General features: G+C 32.7%; 3 protein-coding genes across 4 annotated transcripts; 2 read left to right on the plus strand and 1 right to left on the minus strand.

The window, feature by feature from the left end:
* The first annotated feature begins 1163 nt into the window (after positions 1 to 1163).
* Positions 1164 to 6685, plus strand: LOC107008584. Its single transcript, XM_015207687.2, has 2 exons — positions 1164 to 1422; positions 5037 to 6685. Exons 1-2 carry the CDS (start codon positions 1320 to 1322, stop codon positions 6200 to 6202), a joined length of 1269 nt encoding a protein of 422 aa, XP_015063173.1. The 5' UTR covers positions 1164 to 1319; the 3' UTR covers positions 6203 to 6685.
* A 5138-nt stretch (positions 6686 to 11823) lies between these two features.
* LOC107008583 (pentatricopeptide repeat-containing protein At4g20740) lies at positions 11824 to 16195 on the plus strand. 2 transcript variants are annotated; one of them, XM_015207684.2, is made up of 5 exons: positions 11824 to 12346; positions 12981 to 14733; positions 15147 to 15283; positions 15562 to 15670; positions 15927 to 16195. In XM_015207684.2, the coding sequence occupies exons 1-2, from the start codon at positions 11923 to 11925 to the stop codon at positions 14717 to 14719; spliced, it is 2163 nt and encodes a 720-aa protein (XP_015063170.1). In that variant the 5' UTR covers positions 11824 to 11922; the 3' UTR covers positions 14720 to 14733; positions 15147 to 15283; positions 15562 to 15670; positions 15927 to 16195. The 2 variants fall into 2 exon arrangements, with proteins under 2 accessions (XP_015063170.1, XP_015063171.1); XM_015207685.2 differs by having other exon boundaries at positions 15168 to 15283.
* A 1428-nt stretch (positions 16196 to 17623) lies between these two features.
* Positions 17624 to 20873, minus strand: LOC107011389. The gene is made up of 2 exons (XM_015210876.2): positions 20483 to 20873; positions 17624 to 18011 (listed from the first exon to the last, which is right to left on the minus strand). The coding sequence occupies exons 1-2, from the start codon at positions 20774 to 20776 to the stop codon at positions 17880 to 17882; spliced, it is 426 nt and encodes a 141-aa protein (XP_015066362.1). The 5' UTR covers positions 20777 to 20873; the 3' UTR covers positions 17624 to 17879.
* Positions 20874 to 21630: the final 757 nt, after the last annotated feature.

Genomic DNA, 21630 nt, shown 5'->3' on the forward strand with positions numbered 1-21630 from the left:
GTACTTATATATATATATATATATATATATATATATATATTATATATATATAATAAATTCATTCATATACATAATTCTTTAAACGTTTAGAATTACCGACCCTTTATTTTATTTTATATATTTTCAAATAATCATTTAGTTAAATAACTTTTATTAACTTCAAGGCCCAAAATCGCACGCTTTAAATAATTGAAGGATAAATATGCATAGTCAAACAACGCATAAACTAAATTAAAATTATACAAAAATACATGAACTAAAATTGTTATTCCCCCTTTTAAGTAATAAAAAGTGATAAAAATTATCCACACCTAAAAAGAATAAAAATCACAAAATACTAATTATACCCGACAAGGCAAAAAATTATAAGCACTAGGTAAAATTCACAAGGTACGTGTATGTCATACAAAACATAAGGTTTGTTTCATAATCCCCAAGATTATGTCTCTTAATTTTCTAAAATAAATTCAAAAACGATGAAATTTTTCTAAACTTATATCTTACGAATTAAATAATATCAGATATGAAAAAAAATAATTAAAGAGGTCATAAATAGCGTATTTGACCTATATATTTTTATTAAATAAAAAGCGATGAGACAAGAAATAAAAATGGAAATACAACATAAATCACACCAGTAGAGGGTATAATTATGTGCTTTACCCTAAGTTCCAAATACACATTCGTATCAGATCTCGATCTCTACGCATACGTATCTCGAATACATTAGGTCAAAATTAGATTTAATTTGTTTCAGATACATTATATCCAAATGGATTCACATGTATATGAAATACAATAACTCTCTCCTATCTTGCTCGTCTCTCTCACCCTGTACTCGTTTTTCAGAATGTAAATTGTATTCCAGATATATGTATGATTCACATTCACATGTACTTGATGTACATTAATTCTCTTGCTCGCCTCCTTCATATTTCTATTGTCTCTCTCCATCTCTTTCCACGTATGCTTATTTTAGAATATATCTGATGGTAAAATACATATATCTCGATGTATCTGATAAATATTAATCCCAAATTAGAAACAATCCGAGCATAAACTTGCAATAAAAGTGGCAAAGCCCATCATCACCTATCAAGTCGGTTTGGCCCATTGATGATCTTCATGTTCAATTTTTCTTACTAATATATATATACAAAATTAATTTACTAATTATCGGTTTCAAACATGTATTGTGTGTGCGCAAATTAAAGCAATTTCTCAGTACTAAAAAGCCCTAAAAACATCTTAAATCTGAGTATTTCCCTTTTGCCGACTGAAAAGAAACTCTTGTTTTTGCTTTTTTTTGAGTTCCAAAAATGGGGAATTGGAACAGAAGAAGATGGATACCCAGAAAAAAGTACAAGCAGGAAGATCTTCCCCCTTCTCAGCCGTACCAGTACAACCAATCTCCTTATCATGGTACTCATCTGTCTTTTTTTTTCTTTTCTCTTTTTAGGTACTGTTTCATGCTATTTGTTGATTATCAATTATTTTTCTGTAATGATTAATGCCGGTGGTATTTTCTTGATCAAGAATTCGGTGAATTTTTGTTGGGTTTTCTTTTGTTTGATTAATTTTTTTCATCTGGGATTGCGTCTGTATGTGTGGACTGTATAGGATCCGTTAAAGAACAAGATTTACACTTTGTTTGGATGGTTGTTACCCATTGTATGTACTGTTTTATTAGTTTTAAAAAATTGTTTGTTTTTGATTGTTAGTTTAATTTTATTGTTTTCATTGTTGGTATGTTGAAATCCATCATTAACACCGAAAAGTCCCCTTTTTGTGTAACGAATCGTTAGTTAACTACGAAAACCCTCGTTAGTTTAACTTTATTGTTTTCATTGTTGGTATGTTTAATCCATCATTAACACCGAGAAGTTCCATTTTTGTGTAACGGATCATTACTTAACGACGAAAACACCTGTCCCAATTTGTGTAACGACTGATTGGGTGTGATTGTGTTGTTATTCTTATTTTGTCTTATTATTGATAATAATGCTATTTTGTCGTTTACCCTACCTTTTTATAGAACTCTCCCCCTAACCATTTAAATTGTTGACGTGTAATATTATGTAATAGACAATATAATCTATCTAAACATTGTATTAATTAAATAAGTCATGATTCAGTTACCCTTATCATAAAAAAAAGTCACGATTCACGAGAAGTTGTATCCTATGTAAGATAGTTGTGGGGCGTGGGTACCTAGAATAGGGAAATAGAAGTCTTAAAATTGTTATCTGGGGGAATGGAACCAGTGACCCATTGCAACATTTGAACCGCCTTCACCGCTGAACCAAGCTATAGGTAAGTGTTGGGGCGGTTCATTTTATGATATATATACCTAATATGCAGATTTAACCGTATATGTACAATGTAATTTTCCGGCGAAGGGGTTTGTCCGAACCCCCTGACCACTACCTATCTCTGCCCCAGCAAACAACATTGGAACAAATTGAGGAATTCCCAAGAGGAGATGGAAATCAGGAAAATTAAAATCAATTCATGATCATAAACAACTAGGAAGGGGTTGTTTCCCGTATGAAGCACCAAACATATTTTTACACAAGGACGTGGCTAGTCCTATTCATAAGTGGTAGGCCATTTGCCCAGTTGATATTGTCAACACTGCACATTTTTCCTTTCTTATTCCGTTTGTTTTTATTATTTGAGTGAAGGATTAAATACAGTCTGGTCGAACATAAATGAACGATATTCTGGAAAAGGAAAAACTTGTTATTTTACGGAAATGGGTGGCTGTATGGTTATGTTTTATTTCGTAGCTGGTGATAGAATATTTTACTGATAACGTGAACGTGTTGTTGTTACTTATCCAGTGGAGACACTAGATTGACTATTTTTTCTCTCCATGATATTTGTCCATACAAGATTCTCTTTTTTTAACAATGTAACAGATTGCCCATCACAAGATTCTTTTAGATGGTGTTCATCTTACCGATGGTTTTTTTAAAAAAAATTGTGCTAGCTTCTCTAATATTTAAAACTTCTAGTCTTTTTCTCTTTTGAGTAATAAGTGATGTTAATAATTTCACTGAGAACTTCACTTAGGCACTTCAAGATATGGCAGCAAAATGATCAAATTACTTCATTGCTAGTGATATGTGAAATCTACAAAAGAGTTGACATCATTTACTAAAGTCAGATTAGACGAGGAATTTAATATTTGTAAGCATCTAGTTTTATGGTTAAAGTAGCTGAATATCTGACCATGATAGATCCATTCAATCGATCTGTCGATTAAATATATTCCTCATGTTCAATTTCTTTCTTCTACAGTTTTGCATTCAGTTATGGATATCTCTTCGTGTAGGAATAGGTGAACAAATCTGAAAAGACTTTTAGAGTTATACCTTAATACCGTGGATAGACCATCTTCTTCTTTCTCTGCCATGTATACCTGGTGGTAGAATTCCTCTCAAAGCTTCCTTATATGCGCCAGTGGGTTACTCAGTGGAGCCACTTGTTGTTCCTGAAATCCAATTTCCATACATCCCATACTTTCCCCTAATCGCTCATTTCCCATTAGAATGTGTTGTCATTGCTAAGTCCCCATAGTCATTTGCAAAGATTTGTTTTTATTTGCCTGTTAACTTTGTTCTTTTTTTAAAAAAAAATCCGACCCCTAAACAACTCCATCTGTTGGAAGCTGTGACCGTTGCGCTTTTGACCAATATACTTCTAGTCTTAATGATGATGAGAACTGTCAAATATGATAAGTTAATTTTGTTGATTACACTGGGTATGTTGTTGTTGTAGAGTTATTGAACTACGTGTGTAGGGGGTGGGGGAGTTATCAGTTATCAGTGTCTTATAGCTCTGATTATTGATACCCTTTTTGGCCATTTACATATTATCATCTTCCTAGAATTTCACATATCATACTGAATCGCTTCTGTAAGAACTGTGACTTTATTTATTTTCCCAGTTCTGTATTTAGGAAAACGATGAGAGCTATGTTGCTGTGCCTTTTAAGTTCTTAGAACAGATACCTTGACTACTTAGACCTGGTAAAATTGGTTGATAGCATGTGAAGTTCACATCAAACAGTGATGCCATCGAGTAGTTTACTTTTGGCCTCCTTTTGAAATATTTTGTAAGATACAGTATTTTACATTCTATAGGATGAAGCTTGTCTTTCATAAGTCCCTGAAGCTGTAACTAAGAATTTAAAATGATTCACCCCCTTTAGTTGGACTTGTGATCCTCTGTCAAATTATTAAATTGTTCTACCAGTTAGCTTATGAGGAAGACCTTTCTCTTTTTAACTTTTCCCGTGTGAATCAGCTTCCAGAAATGTTTGATTGTCATTCTTATCTTTTGAGACTGTTATTGCTTCAAAGTCTGTCATGCTCACTTTTTGGACTGCAATTATTTTAGGAAGGTAGATATTTAAAAAGCATGTGAGTTGCTTGTCTGGGAATAATATAAAGGAGAAATGTCGAAAGGGGAACTAGCTGAATCTGTAAATAGGGAGACACGTATACCTTCTCTATAAGGAAATTGGTTCGTGTTTCAGTCTGTCATTGTTTTGACTTGGAAAATAACAAGCATTGAATAGCGAATTTCCTGCCTCAGAGGATTTAGTTCAGGGCAAAAGGCAGTAGGGCTCGAGATTGTGGTTGGCACAAGTCACGACTCAAATCCTAACTCGTGAACCAAGTCTGGTATTTAAGTGGAGTTGGTAGAAGGTTGTAAGTGTTGAAGCCAGCTGACCCAGCTCCAATATTCCTCTGAAATTTGTGTGTCTAGATTCTGTGCTTTAAAAGTTATGCACACTCATATACATGTGTGTGTGTATATGTAAAGATCTTGATAGACATGCTTGGAATTCTGATTGTTGTTGAAGTTGTCATTTTAATAAAATACATCTCTTCATATATTTCCTTCAGCTTCTTCTTCTTCTTCTTCTTTTAAAATTAAATTAGAAGTCTATTTCGCATAAAATATATGCTATTAAGTCTTGTATTATCTACAGAATCTGATAACTTCTTCTTTTTGGCCTTTTAAAGCTATCCAGGAAAACAGTGCCCCATTATGGGAGATAGATTTCTGCAGAGTAGCCGGGATTCCCTGGCACAAGGTTGTGAGTGCAAAAACATATATGGACTGTTATGAAAATGTGGTTAAGTGGGATGACTCTGCAGGTCAAGAAGCATTCAACGTTGCAAAAAGGAGATATTGGGCGAAGATTTCTGGTTTCCCCCCTCAGAATCCTCCTCCCAATCCAGATTTGTACATTGATAAAGTTGATTGGGACTCAGCTATCGATCCGGAGCTGATATTAGATTTGGACAGAGAATATTTCAACCCTAATGAAGTTAAGAACTCTGTCAAGTCTGAGAACAACTTAGATCCTGGATGCACCCTGGTATGGGAGGATAAAACTGCTGATAATGGTGAAAACCCTTGGGGAAGTGGTAATGTGCAGGGCTCTAAAACTGCTGCTAATGGTGAAAATCCTTGGGAAAGTGGCAATGTGCAGGACTCAAACCCTGTTGGCAATCGTGATAATCCTTGGGAAAGTGCTTCTATCGAGGATACGAAGCAGACTTGGAATGAATGGTATACCCCTGTAAACATCAAAAATGATAATCCGTGGGAAAGGAGTTCCCCAAAAACCCAGGGCATCTTGAAGGGTACTGCCTGGGGAGGCTGTGGAAATGAGTCATGGGGTTGGAACAGTGGGATGAATTATCAGAATGGATATGCTTGTGTTGATAACAGTTTCAGCAATTTGTGGTATCAAAGTGGTGCATGTGTTTCTGGTGCTAAAGGAAACGAATGGGTTGATAATAGCGTTGGTTCCTGGGGTCAAACCTATTGGAATACTGGAGGGCATGAGCAGCGGAATTCAGACTATGGCTCTCGCTGGAACAGGAATTTTAGTCGAGGTGGTGGAACAACCACAAAGGACAGAAGATGGAGAGGATCTGAGGGCACTTCTTGGGATTATCAGCAACAACCAAGGCAGAGTAACGACAGAAATGTGGATTTTGGAAGACCTAGTAGAGGTAATAATACCTTTTATTCTGGTTCGCGCAAGAGGGAAAGTTCTTCACAACATGTGCCGAGGTACAAAAGCTCAAGGTTTCAAAGTGATGAACAGAGGACTGCGAACAATTGGAGAGAAGAAAACAAACAGAAGAGGGTTACTTTTAACAGCATGTATGACTAGTTGATCAACTTCTTAAGTTGGCGTTTCAATGAAAAAGTTAACGAGCTTCTTAAGTTATCTTTTCAATGAAAAGTTGACCAACTTCTGGATCTTTTTGTATGTTATGTAACACCATTGGGTTTTACCAAGTCCAATGGTGGTGGAGCAGTTGCAACCATGATCTTGCAGAGGGATGGTAGACAGGTAAGGGCAGTGGAATAGGAGAAATGTTATGGCATTGAGCGGAAATTTGTAACATAAAAAAGCTCATTTCTGTTCCCATTTATTTATTTTTGGTTAAAGAGAAAATATCCTGCTGGATGGATAGTTGGTAGTAGGTATGATAGATGATGATAAATTGCATGTTGCTAGAGCCCATGTACCTTTGCTGTAAGTGGCTTCGATATCTCGGTGTAAGCTTGTAAATCTTTATATAACTTCACCCTTTTCCCCTCTGGGAATTGGCCACAGGTATAATATGCATCGAGGGATTTTGTACTTTTAGTCTTGCTGAGACTTGTATGCCTTGTAACTGTCATTTTAGATGCATATTGGCAGGTCAAAGAGTGGATGTCATGGTCCTGGTGAATCCCTTTGAACTCATTTCAAAGAAGTTCAACCTGAATGGTGATGGGTGGTATCATCACTACTTGCGCGGTTTTCTTTCTTTTTTTTGTTTGTTGAAAACTGTGGTGTTTGGGTCAGCTTGCATGTACCTTAGTGAATTTTATGGGATACCTATAGTGACCATGACAGTTACCACCAAAGCTAGACAGACGAGATGAGACAATTCGTCTGTCAGATCTATATACGCAGTTCTAAAAGGGTTTGGTCTAGAGCAATGGTCACATCAAGCACATTGATATATACTGTTGACATTTAGACAGGATCCTGCCTTTTTCTTACCCCTGAAAATCAGTTAGCGTTGATGCATATCTTAATCCTAATAAATACGATTAAAGGGTGCGAACTAATAGTTAATGATGAAAAATAAAAAATTATGGGCGGGGTGATTATAGTTTAAGTCCTGATGAAAATGGTAAAAAAAAAGACATTAGGTTTTTCTTTTTCATGCCTATGCTAAAGAATATCAGTATTATGTACTCAAATTTGTTACTTCGATACGATGTTTTCACGAATTTGCGTTATTTTAGTATAATAAATTTTTTATCGAAGTATGGTACAAATCAACGTCCAAATCAGAGTGCGGGGTTAAAAAGGTAAAAAAAATTGTCAAAAATTTCAAAATGGCATATCAATTTTTTTTAAAAATCAAAACGGTAAAATCGCTCACGATGTAGCGACTTTTGCCGTCTGAAAAAGCGAAATCGCTGCAATAGCAGCGATATCTTAAATTTGCTTTTTTTTTAAAAAAAAATTAAACGAATCGCTCCACACGGAGCGATTTTCAAAATCAAAAAAAATAATTATTTTTTTTATAAGTCGCTGCTTCTGCAGCGACTTCCATTAAAAATTTTAATTTTATTTTTATTTTTTGCTTTATTTAAAAAAAAATTGATTCAATTTTTTTTAAAAAAAAAATTATTGGCAGCGATTTTTAATTACTTTTTTTTAAAAAAAAAATCAAATCGCTGTAAAGGCAGCGATTTACACTTAATTTATATTATTTTTTTTTGAAAATTTAATTAAATCGCTGTAAAAATATTAGCCGATTAAATTAAGTTTTCAAAAAAAAAAAAATTTAAGTGTAAAGCAAAAAATGTGTTAATTAAGAATTCACTTTATAAATACATATAAAGATCAGTCCCAAAAAATGTGTTAAATAAGAATTCATTTTATACGGAAAAGGGCCTAAAATACCCTCAAAGTATTGAAAATGGTACAAAATTACCCTTCATCCACCTATTGGCTCCAAAATGCCCTTCCCACCCACCTATTAGGTCCAAAATACCCTTGTCATCCACCTTTTGGTTCAAAATTTACCACTTATTTAACGGTTTTATATTTAAACTATTTAAATATTTTTTAAAATACGTGGCGCTCAACTATTTGTTATAATTTAACTTATTATGTAATTTATAAATCAATCCACTACCCACCCATTACTAATTAAATCGCTCTAAATTAATGAACCGTCAAATTATTAATGCAAGCTACTGCCAATTGAGTGTTTTTAAAAAATATAGAAGTAAATTATCATACAAGTTAGTAATGAGTGGGTAGTGGATTGGTTTATAAATTATATTAATAAATTAAATTTATAATTGATAGTTGAACGCCAAGTATTTAAAAAAATATTTAAAAAGTTTAATTTTAAAACAATTAAAAAATGGTCAATTTTAAACCCAAAGGTGGATGACAAGGGTATTTTTGAGCCAATAGGTGGATGAAAAGGGCATTTTGGAGCCAATAGGTGGATGAAGGGTAATTTTGTACCATTTTCAATACTTTAAGGGTATTTTAGGCCCTTGTCCGCATTTTATATCGTAGTTAACACATATAATGCTCTTAATATATCCTTCTCTTTTTAACAATCATCTTCCATTATTTAATTAACATGGTTAAGATCTCTATGTCCTTAATCAGAAGTCTCGAGTTCAAGTCTTTATGATTGAAAAAAATTATATTGAAAATGTCACCCAAAAAACGAGTGGTGCATTCAACGAACTCACATGTCACTACGATATAAAATGAATTCTTAATTAACACATTTTTTGGGACTGATCTTTATATGTGTTTATGTTATGAATTCTTAATTAACACATTTTTTGCTTTACACTTAAATTTTTATTTTTTGTTGAAAACTTAATTTAATCGGCTAATTTTTTTTGCAGCGATTTAATTAAATTTTCAAAAAAAAATAATATAAATTAAGTGTAAATCGCTGCCTTTACAGCGATTTGATTTTTTTTAAAAAAACTAATTAAAAATCGCTGCCAATGATTTTTTTTTTAAAAAAATAAATTTGAATCAAATTTTTTTTAAAATAAAGCAAAAAATTAAAAAAAAATTAAAAATTTTAATGGAAGTCGCTGCAGAAGCAGCGACTTATAAAATAATTTTTTTTTTGATTTTGAAAATCGCTCCGTGTGGAGCGATTTGTTTAATTTTTTTTATTTTTTTTTTAAAAAAGCAAATTTAAGAAATCGCTGCTATTGCAGCGATTTCGCTTTTTCAGAAGGCAAAAGTCGCTATATCCTGAGCGATTTTACCGTTTTGATTTTTAAAAAAAAATTGATATGACCTTTTGGAATTTTTGACAATTTTTTTACCCTTTCAACTCCGCACTCGTCCAAATCAAGTGTTATCATATATATAAATATTTGCTTTACAGTTTGATCTGTTATTTCAAAATCTGTTATTTCAAATTTGAAATAGAGAATTTTAATTATGAAAAATATGGTTGAAGTCTTTTAAATGAAATGTGTATGTATCTCACTGATATATTTAATTATTTTTCAATAATTAATTTGGTGCTACTTATCGACAAAAAATATGGTAGAGTGATAAATATTTTTTTTATCTTGATAAAGATTTCAAAAAATTGTAAAAGAGTAAAAATACTCTTTAATTCTTAATTAGAGATTTTAAATTTAAATTCTTTCGAATACAAAATTATTTTATTAAAGAGCTATTTATCAATAATATGAAACTTTTTTATACAAATTAAAATTTAAATTTGGTTGAATATGAAATTCACAGGAGAAACCAAAAGGGAAAATTTGGTCTTTACTTGCTGTTTTATTCGTTATAAATTTTCAAAAGGTGGAACCCACTTCAAAGTAGCTCTAATTTTTTTGGCAAACTAAGGACACAAATGTAAAGAACATTATTAATTGAATCAATTTTCGAAATGATCACCCAAGTTAAAGGGAACTGTCTTAACATATCATTTATATTTTATTTATGACCAAAGTTTTATCCAATTATCATTATTTTCTTTTAAGTATACTTGACACTACAAAAGAATCATTGTGTCCTAGTTGACATGACATATCATTAAAGTTTTTTTTTAATGATAGACTAATTTAATTCATTAAACTTATTTGACTAAAATAATGATTATATTATTTATAATTTTTTATTAATGTATTAAGAATAAATTTTCATATTTAAAATCTTTTATCATAATTAAACTTTTTATTTTTTTATGTTATGCAGAATACCTTTTTAAAAAATATTATAATCTCATCAATTTTTAATACTTATAAACACATACAATCCAAAAAAAATTGATATACAAATCACTCATAAACGCTAATTTACTTCAATTGATCATAAATTGTATAATGAATTAATAACATTGACGGTCAATTAATTATTAAAAAAAAATAATTAATTGGGTGCTTTGAAATCCATATATACTTACAGTATCTTTTTTTTTAAAAAAATTAGTAATGATGATATTTATAGAAAATAAAATTTTAATCTTTATTTATCAGTATTTAATCTCATATAATATGTATATTATTGAATTAAAGAGATTTTTGAGGCATTTAGTATTTCTAATTGATAAAAATTATAATATTATTCACTTTTTTTTTCAAAAATAATAATATCGGAAGCATGAATTGCAAAATACACGATTAGTATTATTATGATAGTTAATTGACTTTTAATATTATTGATTGATTATATAACTTATGATTAATTGATGTAAATTAGCGTTGATGAGTGATTCATATATCAATATTTTTTTGAATGTATGTGTCTATAAGTATCCAAAATTGATGAAATTATAGTGCATTTTTAAAATGTATTCTTCATAACATAAAAAAAATAAAAAGTTTAATTATGATAAAAGATTTTAAGTATGAAAATTTATTCTTAATAAACTAATAAAAAAATTTAAAAATAATATGACCATCATTGTAGTTAAATGGGTTCAATGAATTAACTTAGTCTATTATTAAAAAAGACTTTAATAAAATGTCATATCAACTAGGAGAGAGTGATGATTTTGAAGTGTCAAGTATATTTGGAGAAAAATAGTGATAGTTAAATGAAACATAAATGATATTTCAAGACAATTCTCTTAACTTGGATGACAATTTAGAAAATTGACTCATTATTAATTTGTAACTATTATGAAGTTTTTTTTTTCCTCTCAGCAAATTTAAATAATGTGCTAATGATAAAGAAATTAGTAAATTCTAGATAAACATAAAATTATATTTATATGTTATAAACTTATAGCTATAGTTTGTATAATTGCGCTCAAATTTGTATAAATCGTTGGCAACTCTTATTTGTATAAATCATTGAAAGCCTCTCATTTGTATAAATCATTGACTGTCTCTCGTTTGTATAAATCGTTGTCAGTTTCTCTATTCAATTTTGTGTGTTTATATATATGTATAAAATTTAAATTTTTGTATACAATTGAATCGAAATAAAAAAATTTGTATATCAAATCTCTATCTTTATACAACACAAACTACACATTATAATTTGTATAATTTGTGTTTGTATAAAGCGAGAAAAAGAGAAAGGCAAAAGTGAAAATATATGCATTTGTATATACAGTTTATTCTCGTTCTATACAAACAGAAACACGATTTATACATTTATATTAATATAAAATGAAAAAGGCTAGAGAGAGTAGCAAACGAGATTCGCTAGAGAGAAAGACGAATGACAATTATTTACTATGAATTACAATTAAATCGAAATGTGATCATAACATTAACTTCAAAAAAAAAAAGTGCAATAGAGTTTCTGCAAACAGTTCATACAAGCACACAGCCGATTTCAGTTGCTGAAGAAGAACAAACTCAAAAATGGCGCCCAAATCCGCACAAAGCAAACCATACTTCTTCTACGGCCACCGGAAACCTACTCAGCATCGTCCTACAGTTCAAGGAGGCCTTTTTTCCAATCGTCAAACCATAAACCCAAACCGCACCACCAAAAACTCACCTTCCTCTGTTACCCAAGGTGATTTTCAGCTTCAAAAATGGGACCCGGATGAAGTTTCGGGTCAAAAATCCAGAGACCCATCTCAGGAATTCTTCTCTTTAGCTCAGCGCCTATCACCAATTGCTAGGTATATAGTGGATTCATTCAGGAAACATGGGAAATGGGGTGCACCCCTTTTGGCTGACCTTAATACTCTACGAAGGGTTACTCCTAAGCTTGTAAGTGAGGTTCTCAAACACCCCAATCTTGATCCCAAAATTTCATCCAAGTTCTTCTATTGGGCTGGTATATTCAAAATTCACCCCTTTTTACTTTTTTGGGAATTTGTTATTTGTGTCATTCTTTTCTCCTTCGCTGGGAATTTTATATGATTTCCAAGATTGTTGAATGTGTTATGTTTTTCACTTTGAAATGGGAATGTTGTAACTTGTAATGCTAATTTTTAGTCTAAAAATGGGTGGAAGAGAGTTAGTGGTAAGGCCCGTGTATACTTTAACCTCCCAGACCTCGCTTTTTGGGATTTCACTGGGTTTGTTGTTGTTGTAGTCTAAAATGAGTCAAGCTAGCACAAAAAATCAAAAAGGCGAATTTTTAAGGGACAGGGAAAGTCTATAGAAGCAATAGTGTGATCTTGAGGCAGTCAAATACCACAATTGTCATGGAATATTACTGGACGGGAGAGTATATAGATGCAATTGTGTGATTTTGAGGCTATTAGACAGTACAATTGTCATGGTTTTGATCTTTTGGCAAGAGTGTTGTGCCCTTAAATTTGTCTATATACAAAAAATGAAGTTCAAAGCTATGCATTTTGTTATTGTTTTGTTCACAAGAAAAAAATGAATAGACAAATTGATGATGAGATCAGTCTTGTGCTTGTACATGTGTGTCTTCTTATTCTTATAATGTATCTTAACAGGAAAACAGAAAGGTTACAGGCATGATTTCTCTTGTTACAATGCCTTTGCTTATGGTCTGAATCGGGCGAATCAATTTCGGACAGCTGATCAGGTTCCTGAGCTGATGCATATGCAAGGAAAGCCACCTAGTGAGAAACAATTTGAAATTTTGATCAGAATGCATGGTGATGCTAATAGGGGTCTTAGAGTATACTATGTTTATGAGAAAATGAAAAAATTTGGGGTAAAACCAAGAGTTTTTTTGTATAACAGAATAATGGATGCTTTGGTTAAAACCAATCATTTGGACTTGGCTATGTCAGTTTATGATGATTTCAAGAAGGATGGGTTGGTGGAGGAAAGTATGACTTTCATGATCTTGATAAAGGGCCTGTGCAAGTTAGGACGAATGGATGAAGTGTTTGAGCTTTTGGGTCAGATGAGAGAAAATCGTTGCAAACCAGATGTGTTTGCATACACAGCAATGGTAAAGATATTGGTTGCAGAGCGGAACTTGGATGGTTGTTCAAAGGTTTGGAAGGAGATGCAGCAGGATGCAGTTGAACCTGATGTTATAGCTTATTCAACTTTTATTGCTGGTTTGTGTAAAAATAGTCAGGTTGACAAAGGCTATGAGTTGTTCAAGGAAATGAAACAAAAGAATATTTTGATAGATAGGGGGATTTATGGATCCTTGATTGAATCGTTTGTAGCAAACGGGAAAGTTGGTTTAGCTTGTGATTTGCTTAAAGATCTGATAGACTCTGGCTATAGGGCTGATTTGGCAATCTATAATTCAATTATTGAAGGTCTCTGCAATGCAAAACGAACAGATAGGGCCTATAAACTTTTCCAAATCACAGTTCAAGAAGATCTTTGTCCTGACTTTTCCACTGTGAAGCCCATATTGGTGTCTTATGCAGAGTCAAAGAAAATGGATGAAATTTGCAAATTGCTTGAGGAACTGCAGCGATTAAGCCATTGCATCAGTGATGATTTATCCAAATTCTTCACATATATGGTAGAGAAGGATGATAGGATTATGATTGCTTTAGAAGTCTTTGAATATTTGAAGGTAAAAGATTATTGTAGTGTTCCAATATATAACATTCTTATGGAGGCGCTCTATCAGAATGGCGAGGTGAACAAGGCACTCACATTGTTCTCTGAGTTGAGAAGTTCAGATTGTGAACCTGATTCATCAACTTATAGCAATGCCGTCCAGTGTTTTGTAGAGGTCGGAGATGTACAGGAGGCATCTATTTGCTATAACAGAATTAAAGAGATGTCTTTGATTCCCTCAGTTGCTGCATATCGTTCTCTTGTCATAGGGCTTTGCAGAATAGGACAGATTGATCCAGCTATGCTGCTAATTCTTGACTGCCTACGCAATGTGGCGAGTGGCCCTATGGAGTTTAAGTATATTCTCACTATTATTCATGTCTGTAAAATGAATGATGCCGAGAAGGTAATGAAAGTTCTTGATGAATTGCTCGAAGAGGGCTATTCTCCTGATAATGCTGTATATTGCGCTGTAATTTATGGCATGTGCAAACATGGAACAATTGAAGAAGCACAGAAAGTTTTTGCAAGTATGAGAAAGCGAAAACATCTTACTGAAGCCGACTTAATTGTTTATGATGAGATGCTTATTGACCACATGAAGAAGAAGACAGCAGACTTGCTGTTGTCTGGGTTGAAATTTTTCGGTCTGGAATCGAAGTTAAAAGCGAAGGGGTGTACTCTTTTAGCAGGTTGAAGAAATGAAAATAGGTAATAAATCATAAAAGTATTAATCATTTGCACTTGTATGTGATATGAAGTTGCAAGGTCCCTGCTCTATTTAGATGGCTTTTGAAGTTTTCGTAACTTGAGTTTGCAGACTCATTTTAAATTTTTGGAAAAAAATTGTTGTGGTTCGGACCTTTTTATAAAAAAGGAAAGCGTTAATTTTTCTAAAAGATTTTCGCACTTACTTTCAATCTTCCATAAACTCAAAACTAGCTTTTGCAGTTCCTGAGTTTTTGAAAGATTTGACAAACTAAGTTTGGAGATCTTCAAAATTATTTTGTAAAAAAAGGTCATTAAATAAACGCTTCCTCCAAAAAGTCAAACTGACTTAGCGAACCTAATTTTTGTAGAACATCAAACAAATGTCACTTACAATTTTTCACTGTTTCCCACAGGTTACTACTTCAACTTTGCAGGTAGCTTGGTGAACAGTTTGTCTGTAGTTGTTGGAGGGGACCAATCCATCGCACTGGAAGAGTTCAAGTGCATATTCTCATTGAGAATTGAAAGGATACTCCGATGCTTTTTGAAGGTATCTTTCAACTTATGATTGCGTTATTCGTTACTAACTGAATCAGGCTTTACATGGCAAAAAGAACAGCAAACCCTTTGTCTGGAGACTAGAGGAAAGAAAGGAAATGTACTTACATTTTCCTCTGTTTGTTTCAAGGGATTTGGCAAAAGATGGATGTCATTTTTTAATTTTGGAGTCCACTATTTAATCTCCTATTTCCCTTGTCTTCCATTCTTGTACTTTTTCTTTAACATCGGTTCTTATCTTTATTAGCTTGACTAATCTACCTCACGCAGCTTGTCCAGCTAACAAGCACAAGTCACCAAGGTAATCTTGATTGCCAAGACTGGAGCGGATGTAGTAACACCATGTGTTATGGTTATGATTCAAACCTGGGAGCTGCAGGTTATTACTCCTATCCCTCGCTCCATACTATACTTTTCTCTTCGCTTTCCATATCTCCTTAGCTTTCTGACATAGGTAAATGGAAAAGTTGATTTGGCACTCAGCTGGCTTAGGACTGACCCTGCCATGAAGTCCCGTCTAGCCGAGGCATATAAGAATTCTGCCGATGTAGCACAATCTAATAACCAGTTCAGAAAAACTGCCATTTGGTAAATTATTAAAAGAGTACAAATAATAAGTTGTTTTCTTCTTGCAGGTATTGGTGAAATTCAGTAATCCTGCAAAACATGTCCATATTGATAACAGAAAGTTGGGGATTGCGCGTTAAATGATTTTCTTCCTCCAACTAGATTGTGATATCTTAAAGTTTTGGTTTGGGTTTGGGGTGTCTTAAGATTAAGATGGAGAATTACTCTGATATCTTTGAATGTATTCTGATAAACAAGGTTGAAACCCTGCTGGCTGTTACTTCACAATTTTGACCTACTTTTTAGCAATAAAATAGAAATATTGAGGTTCTGAATCCATCTTTTATTCAGGTAGTGTATAAAGTACATCTCAGTAGTTTGATTTTCTTTGAACAATACAGTATGTAGTTTTCCAAGTTCCTTTAGTAGTAAGTACACTTTGCAAATTGAGCAATATTACCTCTAAAGAGTAAATTGAGAGTAACAAGATTACTAACCTAGAGCAGGTAGTGAACAACAGATATTCAATCACATTGAAAATATTCTTTATTAAAAATTCATTCGTAAACATATTCTCTAAATTTACTTTGATCAATGTTTGTTCTAAGTTGTAACCCTAACAGATATATTTGTGAGTAGTCTTTAGCATCAAAACACATTTTATAGGGTTTTCCAAAATTGATCCAATCCACCGCTACACGTAAAAAAAAAGTTTCCTAATATCTTTTTTATCATTAAGGAAACTATTGCTCCCTTCGTTCTATTTTATGTGACAATATTTGACTCGACACAGAGTTTAAAAAATAATGAAGACTTTAAAATGTTTATCAAATTGCCCTTCAAAAAAGTTACTTACTTTTCTCTTTCCTCATAAATGTATTAGATAATTAAGTGGGTCCGGGAAAAAGAGAAATTATATATCTTTAAATACTTAACATTTAAGGAAATGTGATACTCTTTTTGGGATCGACCAAAAAAAGAAATAATGCCACATAAAATGGAACGGAGGGAGTAACATTTTTTATATTAATTTCTATTTTGTTTTCAAAACTGTTAAATAAATTGGGAAAACCTAGTTATATATGGAAAGTCAAAAATGCTTTCTTTTATTCAAATATGTTTCTAATACTTTGATTATTAATTATGATAACTTAGTATATTTTTTACGTGATTTTTAAATATGTTAATTTTTTTAAAAAAATATATGAAGATTATATGTCTTAATTCACATCACAAATTGATTATTTTATTATTCGCACTTTGAATCCGATCACGTAAATTAAACAAACAAAAAAAGTAGTAATTTTTTGAGACTAAATAAAGAAATTAAGAAAATCAATTATCAATATATCTGCTCCAGTTAGGTGTATCATTAGGTTATATCGATTTAAATTTGCTCCCATTTTTGAATACATGCCTATCTACGAATTCATTTATCTTCTTAGATAGTAAAATTAAATTGACAAAGCTAATTCCTTTTGTTTTTTGTTATCATTGGTAACAACTGTGACAATAATTAATTAAAGGAATAATTACAGAAATTCCACATTTTAATTTTTTTTATTACTATTATTTCCTATAAGTTTTATAAATTTAAAAAATTCCCCATTTTTCTCTTAAGTAAAAAATGTCATTAATGTATCCGATCCTCTTTTTAGTGTATCAGAGCGTATATTCCACATTACTTAAAAAGAGTTTGAACAATAAAATTAGTAAAAATACTTGTATGTAAAAGGGAAAGTAGACTAGTAATATGGAACTGATGAAGTAAATTTTATAGGTGGATTATAAGTTATTGTTTCTTATCGATAACCTCAAAATGGATTCTAGAGTTTAAGTTGGCTATATCTTTAGTAAAATAAATAGCTCTTCATACACATATACTGTTATATTTCGAATTAGTCACTTAAAGTATTGGTGAATAAAGACATCTTTTCTAGCCAATTATGATAAATAGTGAAGGACAAAGTGCTAAAGAAACCACTCTGTAGATTATCAATTCACCTTTAACAAAATAAAGACTACTTAGATGAAGGTTCAACTTCCCGTTTGGGTCGATTGCGTGTACGAGGAGTTGCTGGTTTTTCCTCTAACGGAGTGACTGCACTGCCATCATCTTCCTCACCTTCTGCTATAGTTTCATTTACAGCAAGCTGTCAATTCAACAAGAGAAGTAGAATTAGACTCAAATCAAAATGTTATAATGTGTACGCAACGATTTCCTCAGGAAGTCTGGAAGTATGAATTTCTTCAAAATAATCCCATTTATTCTCTTTAATTGTTAGGCATATAAAAGTTAAAAGGACAGGAGAAGAATCCGTAAGTGTGATAAGCAACCCTAAAGAAAAGGGAGGGGGTGGCAATGGGATGAATTGAAATGAACTGCTCAAAAATACAATGCAATTACTACAAGTGCAAAGTAACAATGACCAAGGTAGGGCACAGATAACTGAAAAACAAAGTTTTCAGCAAATGATGTGATCGAAGTTCACGAGGGAACATTTTATCAGTACTTTTTTTTGTAGCTTATAATGGGTGCAGGGTGCATACATGTTCGTGAGCATGCTGCAGGTCTCTGTGTGTGTGTGTTTCTTGCATGAATTCAACTCCAATTAAAGGAAATGACACCATTTCAGTTTCTTAAGGTGTTTCTTCTTTTTCTTCCACCTCCAGTTTTATACTCAACTGGATTTATAAAATTGTTTAACTCTAATGTCCCATTGAAATCACATTGTGATATATGCCAAAGATAAGCATCTTTTAACTGTAAGAAACCACCAATTTCTAGGTGTCCAACATGTGTCATGTACATTACATAAATCTTTGCAGTTTTTTTACTTCATAAGAGATTAAGAAGTGTATGATTGTTCTAAACATTATATGTCTGTAACTCTTATCTACCATTAAATCAAGACTATGCACTGGCGACCTTCAATGCAGTGATTGATGTCATGTCTAGGGAGATAAAAGCATAAATGCATTAATTCTTTCAAAGAGAAACAAGTTAGTCAACTCATGAACACTCCTCATAACAATTCATAGACGTTAGCCCCCTTAGTACTCCTCTGTCAGAAATATGAAGTGAGTGCAGCATAAAAGAATGGGACCTGGATCGATCAATTTTATGACGAAGCACCTTGAAAGTACATTATGTTGTTGATCCTAGCATTTAAATATTCCCTGATAATATGATCATTTAGTTTTACTCATACTGACTACTCCATGAAGGATTTGAAAATTCAAATGTTATAGGTACAAATCGCACGAAGCTTTGACATGTGTAATACTAATTTTCTCATGCAGCAAATATATATGTCCAACCTAAATTGACTTAGCAGAGCCAAACTGTTTTCAGTTTCCTCCTAGCAGACATTCTACAAAAAGGTTAAGGACAACATCAAGTTATGCTCACTCCGCTCAACATTCATTTTCTTAGCATGATCACTTGATATAATGACATTTCTAATCATCTAGGAACATCTTATACCTATCGGTTTTCTTTGCCTAGGGAATTACTGATGCCTTGGTACTTCAAGCCTCATAGAACTATGCTAAAAGCTAGAGTTCCAATTCAGGGGAAAATCCATAATGTTAAGTCCATATTGATCAAGTAGCATGATCCACTCTAAAAACAAACAGTTAGACAAACAAATAATCACAAAACAGAAGATAGCCCATGTCAGCATATGTCAAGTCTCAACCAAGAACTACCTGTCAGAAGGTGGTGTTTGTTTTACATTTTGCAAAAACTGAATTTGTGAACTCTAAAACAAAACCCATCTAAGCTTTTCCAGTAGCATTTGCATTGTTATGCCAATAATAAGCCTGCTTAGCTTTAGTGGAGTTGATATAGCCTAGACTGTTGGCATTTATTTCTGGCGATATATTCTCAGTTCCCTATCTTGTTCTAGCTCTCACTTCTATCCACTTCCCCTCCATTACCCCCACCCCTCGTCCCACTTTACAGACACAAACTTATCTCACCAGTCGCCAGCAAAAGAAAATATACTTTTCCTCCAACCATACTATAGTATAGCAGTAACTGAATAAAACCTCCAACCTCTCTCGTGAAACTTTAACTTGATGAATGGCAACTAATACAAATCTAACAGAACAAATCTGCATGAGAAATTTTCGCCTAGACCTCAAATTTCATCAATCCCCTCCCTCCACCCAAGAATTAATCCAAAACCTATAAAATATTGATGTTAGTGACAAAATTAAAACATCAGGATTGAAATGTTAATATATAAGTTGAAACAGATGTAATTACTCATGCTTCCACAATTTTCCTTTACTTCACTTCCAAAAACTATATACATCAATAGGAACATTTCATAAAGTTTTACTACATCAAAAATCAACGAAACAAGAGTGAAGGAGCCTAATGGAAAAAATTACTTGAGTCACCCAAGGGTGCAGCCTAGTGGTCAAAAAAATGCGGGTGGAGCCACCCTTTTCTGATGTCAAGCAACACCCCCTTCGCCCTAAAATTATGAGATAGAATTTTGGTTTAATAAAAATTTACACACATCTCTTAACCAGACAATTTGAAGGCTTAAGTCTATCCCGGAAAAAGCAAATGATAAAATTGGTTTGGGGCAAATGGGATTATGTAATTTACCTCTTCTAGAAATTTCTGGTCGAGGTTATCAGCAACACGGGCAGAAGTGAAGATGGTGATAGCAAGGAGAGAAAGTGGAAATACCAAAGCAAATATATAACTGCCCGAACTAATTCCACCAGCACGAGTCACCATTGATAACCCTCTACTCTTCTTCTTCAATTGAAGAATACGTGAAGAAGAATCCACAAACAACAGCAGCTGCTGCTGCTGCTGCTGTTGCTGTTGCAGTTGCAGTTGCGGGCTATTGAATCGGAGAGAAGTAGAAAAGGAGAGTGAGTTGGAAAGTATCATACTCGCCACCACTGGTTGGTTGAAATTTCAGTTCGTTATCGTTTCTTTATTTTCTTTTTACCCAGACAATTGGCGCAAATGATACTCGCTTGTGATCTTAGAGAGTGTAAAAAATTATATATTGAGATATTTTAAACATTTTCTTTATCGTTAACTCTTAAATATGTAACGCGGAAATTTAAAATTAATTAGGTGCTAGGAAACTTTCACATATAACCACTTAAAAATAATCTAATTACTCTCCATAACTATATTTTGATAATTACAGTTCGTAGTTATATGTTATATAGAGGAGAGAGGCGAGAGAGACCGGGAGAGAGGGGGAAAAGAGTGGAGAAAGGTGAATTGTATATGTATAATGATTAGATAATTGTATATTATATATATGTATTTGTATATATCGCAAGAGGAATTGGGAGAGGGAGGAGAGAGGCGGGCGAGATTGAGAGAGAGGCGAGCAAGAGAGAGCCGAGAGTGCGAGAGAGGTGAATTATATATGTATATAATTGTATATTATACATATACATTTGTATATATGGCAAGCGATTAGGATAGGGAGAAGAGAGGCGAGCGATATTGAGAGAGGGAGGAGAGGCGAGCGAGAAAGGACAGAGAGGTGAATTTTATATGTATATAGGTTAAATAATTATATATAATACATATGTTTTTGTATATTTTGGCGAATTATATATATACAAACATGACTAATTATATAAACTTGAAGTCAGCCCACGTAATTAATATATAATGTTAATCGCGAGTAGTAATTATAGCATACTATAACTATGACGAGTAATTAAATAGTATAAGTTTATTTAACCGCATAATTTTCCTTCCATATTGATCTCTTTCTC

Source organism: Solanum pennellii, chromosome 1 (genome assembly GCF_001406875.1).
Source record: "Solanum pennellii chromosome 1, SPENNV200".
In the NCBI taxonomy this organism is placed as follows: domain Eukaryota; kingdom Viridiplantae; phylum Streptophyta; class Magnoliopsida; order Solanales; family Solanaceae; genus Solanum; species Solanum pennellii.

Coding starts and splice junctions, on each gene's coding strand:
- LOC107008584 (XM_015207687.2), top strand. CDS start 1,320: ATGGGGAATTGGAACAGAAGAAGATGGATACCCAGAAAAAAGTACAAG. Junction 1,423..5,036: donor CAACCAATCTCCTTATCATG/GTACTCATCTGT, acceptor GGCCTTTTAAAG/CTATCCAGGAAAACAGTGCC.
- LOC107008583 (XM_015207684.2), top strand. CDS start 11,923: ATGGCGCCCAAATCCGCACAAAGCAAACCATACTTCTTCTACGGCCAC. Junction 12,347..12,980: donor CAAGTTCTTCTATTGGGCTG/GTATATTCAAAA, acceptor GTATCTTAACAG/GAAAACAGAAAGGTTACAGG.
- LOC107011389 (XM_015210876.2), bottom strand. CDS start 20,776: ATGATACTTTCCAACTCACTCTCCTTTTCTACTTCTCTCCGATTCAAT. Junction 18,012..20,482: donor ACCAGAAATTTCTAGAAGAG/GTAAATTACATA, acceptor TTGAATTGACAG/CTTGCTGTAAATGAAACTAT.